The sequence below is a fragment of the Gekko japonicus genome, unplaced genomic scaffold (assembly GCF_001447785.1).
Source record: "Gekko japonicus isolate JY-2015 unplaced genomic scaffold, Gekko_japonicus_V1.1 scaffold3104, whole genome shotgun sequence".
Taxonomy (NCBI): Eukaryota; Metazoa; Chordata; class Lepidosauria; order Squamata; family Gekkonidae; genus Gekko; species Gekko japonicus.
Genome location: NW_015166517.1, coordinates 137045 through 141382, shown reverse-complemented (window position 1 = coordinate 141382; position 4338 = coordinate 137045). Strand labels below are relative to the sequence as shown.

General features: G+C 42.3%; 1 protein-coding gene across 1 annotated transcript in view; it reads right to left on the bottom strand.

The window, feature by feature from the left end:
• Window positions 1-2323: 2323 nt before the first annotated feature.
• IGF2R (insulin like growth factor 2 receptor) overlaps window positions 2324-4338 on the bottom strand; it is a 97931-nt gene continuing 95916 nt past the window's right edge. Inside the window, exons 47-48 of the mRNA XM_015412275.1 lie at window positions 4301-4331; window positions 2324-3844 (exon numbers count right to left, since the gene is read on the bottom strand). Coding sequence (XP_015267761.1) covers window positions 3449-3844; window positions 4301-4331 — 427 coding nt within the window. The 3' untranslated portion in view covers window positions 2324-3448. The remainder of the gene's footprint in view (window positions 3845-4300; window positions 4332-4338) is intronic.

The following is a 4338-nucleotide window of genomic DNA, read 5'->3' as shown; positions in this document are numbered from 1 at the left end:
GTAATTCTTAGGAATTTGATTGAATGTGTGAGTGCATCATTATTGTTTGTGAGACATATTTTAAGTAAAAGACATCTATTTTAACCACAACAGCCTCAAATCCTTTACTGGTAACCCTTGATGGGATCAGGACCTTGGTATAAATTGGCAAGAACCCATTTATAAATTGCCAATTGCTGTAAATAAAGCAATTGGTGATTGTTCTGGATTTCATTTTGGTAAATTTTGCTAAATCAGTAACTTTCAAGCAAGGAATTAGAATCTGTGATGAAGATGCATCTGACAGGCAACCAACAAGTAAGGATGGTGCATTGTGAAAAGGTTGTGTATACCCACCCCTGCTGGGCTGGGAACTGTGTAGATGCCTGGACATGCACCCATCTCTGGATTGGGATCCGGAAGTAATCGTCCTCTAAATTATTTTAGATTTCAGATTATATGTGTGAACTGGGAATAAATCTAGGGGTGATTACCATGATCAGAGAGGAATGGGGGTTGATTCCCTCTATGTAGAATTTTCCTTACACCAAGGCTGCTCCTTCCCTCCTGCGTTAGGTGGGGATTCCCTATTAACATCACTCTAGTACTTCTTCAGGTGGAAATGTGGAACACAACACCGAGTAATGACCCTCTTAAAGCAGTATGTCCCTATGAGAAAATAGTGGGACAATCAATGAGTGGAAGTTAGATAAGGCAAGGAGTCCAGACTGATAACATTCTATAGCGGCAGCTACCTACTTTCTTTGGGGGTCTGCAGCATCGAGTGGTGTGACTGAAAGTTACCCTTGGTGACGAAATGGTCTCGTAAGATTGGGGGAAAGAAAGTCAGACGCACTAACAACTGCAGGTTAAGCTTGCTCCCATGATGTCAGGATGGCACAAAATGATTTTGCTTTCTAAGTTATCTATTCTGTATCCAATGGAGGAACATGAAATTACTGACCAGCTCTAGAAGAGAATAATGCACAAAGGCATCATCTGTACTAAAGTAACCCCTAAAGACTTTTCTGCATCGCCCATGTAGGGGAAATACTGGACCAGTCAAGTCCTCAACTTACATCAGTGAAAAAACATCCTCTTTAAATCCTATTTTCTGTGACCCACAAAAGAAATACAAACATTTTCTTCCTGTCCCATGGGGGAGTGGTGGTGGGAGTAAGTATGTGCGTTGCCCAACACTACTCAGTAAACTTCATGCTGGGCAGTTATTTCAACAGTCTTGTCCTACTCTGACTTGTGGTGTGCTTGTAAAAGCTTTGCATCCAGGAAAAGCTTTGGCCAGGCACATAGGTGGGTAGTACCCACAGAGGACAACATAATATCAACTAATTTTGCGGTGCTGAGTTTTCAGGTCCCACCTTCCTTTAGGCTGTGTCTGGATCCTTTAATTGAGGAACCAGAAACCAAACATCCACAGACTCATTTTTAATGAGCCTTTCTGTGATAGATGATGGCCATCCTCATTTAGATTGTTCTGAGCTCTTTGGGAAACAGTGTTAAGATCTGAGTAAGTGCTTAGAACCCCTTCTCTAAGGCTTACAGATAAACAATAGTTCCCTTTTCCCCCACTACATGGTAATTTGTGAATATTTTTCATTACACATACTTGCTGACCAGAAAATGACTTATACGCAGTGTCTTTCCATCTCCTCTGAGTCACCAGAGACAGCCGAGAATACCTTTGTCAACAGACTGAATTCAGTGGAATTGCTCCAGAACAGTTTTCAGTCTTCATAGAATCATAGAATGTTAGAGTTGGAAGGGATCTTGCAGGTCATCTAGTCCAACCCCCTGCACTCTGCAGGAGTATACTGAAAGATACATACCTACATACCTACAACATACCCGAAAGATGGTCTTATAGTATGTTAATGGTTTGCCAGGTGCTAGCCTCAGTAATCTGTCATTTCAAAAAGTATTTTTCCTTCCCTGTTTAAAAGGTCCATTATGAAGACGTTTAACAGGATCAAAAACAATTTTTATCATTTACCAACTCCTAGAAAAGTAATCTTAATAATTTATCATTTATTGAAATTGTCCGAACACTTTATTACATTAAACCTGATTCCCCCAGTGGAAACCAAAGTAAATAGGAAAGGTACAAATGAGGAAAAGCTTCTGGCCAGTACAAGGACCGGTACATTGTCTATAGAACCTCACTCGTTGCCCCGATACCTTTCAGAAACACTGAGCAGGTGCCGGCTGGTACAGGAACAGGGAGATCTTGACTCAGCTTTGCCAACAGTTTAATTACCATGGCTCCAACACGTGACACTGGAATGTTTGGAGATATGAACCAAAGGATGCCTTGGTTTTTTTTGCCTATTAGCATTCACATACTCCAGCACCAAAAGGGGGCATGAGCCTGTGCAATTAAGGCTTCTGTGGCCCATGGCTTTCAGCAGACCAGCACCTTCCAGGGCAGTGAGGCTGATTTTCTAGTAAGTCTGTAGCCTGGTCTGGAATAAATACGTGGTGGGGTTGTCAGCTTTTTCTAGAAGGGCTACTTCCCAGAAGATAATGGGAACTCTTCCTTCTATAGCCACTGAAGCCGCACAAACACCCCCAATGTACAGCCCTCCAATCTCCCTTCCCATCCTTCCAACGTTCCGGCACCAGGGAACTTCTGACCTTTTAAGCATCATGCAGAAGACTGAAGCTCATCTGAAAAGTGACCATATTTTCAGCCCAACTATTGTTGAAGGAGATCTTTGGGTGCTTTAATCGCTTTTTAAAAAATACTGATGAAAGGATTTGTGTGATCAGTACCGAAGGGAGACTTCACCATGCAAAGAACAGCCACTGTTCTAGGCTAAAGCTCTAAAGATATGTACCTTTCAGTAAAAACAGTTTTCAAATCATAACAAGCCATTTTAAGTTAGGATACAGGAGTCAAATTTACAGGCGAGCTTCATCAGATCAGCTCTAAAATGTACATCAAACCAACCTGGCGGACACGCAAAAAAACCCCTCAATCTCTGCTTCATGTGATGGGGAAGCCTGTAGAACAAATACCCTGCCTGCAGGAAGAACATGCTGCTTATTATTCCCATGAACCTGAGTAGCGAGAGCAATAAATTAATGAGAGTGTTAAAACGCAAGTCTCCTCTTGAAGCTAGAAGTGAGGGGACTTCATTCAAATTCGATTCTACCCTTCAAAAACATTGTGTGGCTTTTACAGTCAGGAGAGGTGTAGAGGTTGCAAACCCTGACATAGGAGAGTTACCACAGTTCAGTTTACTGAATGCTAGAAGTCCAGCAACCACTAAAGAGACCATTGTAAACAACTAGGATTGACCATTTCTCTCCCTCTGCAACATTCCCTTACAAAAGGCCAGGAAAAAAAGAAGAAGAAGTAATCAGCAGCTAAAGTCTTCATATTTGGTTGGAAGTGTTTTGCTGTCCCATATCCTATATACATGGAATTTTGATCAGGCACAGTACTGGGTTAAACGTTCAACAGGTCCTCATCACTGTCATCGTGGAATGATGCTGTATTTGTCAAATTCCGCAGCTTCCGCTGGCCAAAAGCAGAGCTGCCTTTGCTATTCTTGCCGCCATTAAGCAGGCCAGCTTCATCGCCTGCCTTCTGATGAGGCACACTCCTGTGGGAGCCCCTGGACTGGAAGGTCTTGGCTGAATGAATCTTCACTTCTGGTACTGTTAGAACTTCATCCTCACTGTCCATGTCATCCACATGAAGGGACGGGAGGGTCTCTGATTTAACTGCTTTACTGGTGACATGGCCATTTTCTTTCCCTTCATTGTCCAGCTTCTGGTTTGGCGCAGCAATTTCTTCCATGAGCCACTCGATTTCACTCTCATTTACTTCTTCAGTGCTTATCTGTCATGTTCAAGGGGTTACAGTTAGTGAACAACACTTTAAGGGCTTTCTACAAGCAGTCCAGGGTTGTTTAAAGCTTACATTTTCCTCCTTTCCCCCTTGACTCTCTCTTTTCATAACAGCACAAACACTCCCTCAGCACACTATCCTTAAGAGGAAATATGCACTCAGGGTGGAGTGGAGCGTGGGACGCTATTTTCACAGGTCTTGTGAAGCACTAAATCTACAGTAGATGGAACGTTTAGATAGGGGATAAGAAGACTGTTCCACTGCTGAACAGCTTTCAACATTAGAAAGTTGCTGAGAACCACTTCCTTGTAATTCCCCCATAAATGTCTAGAGAAGTCCTTTATACCCTATGCAATACCTGCTTACATAGGATTAAGTACCAATGGTTTCAATACACCATTGCTTAAGGCATTAAAAACATACATATGTAGGCATAGGAACAATTACCTTTGAGTACTTATAGGAAATATTTGATGTCCTCCAAC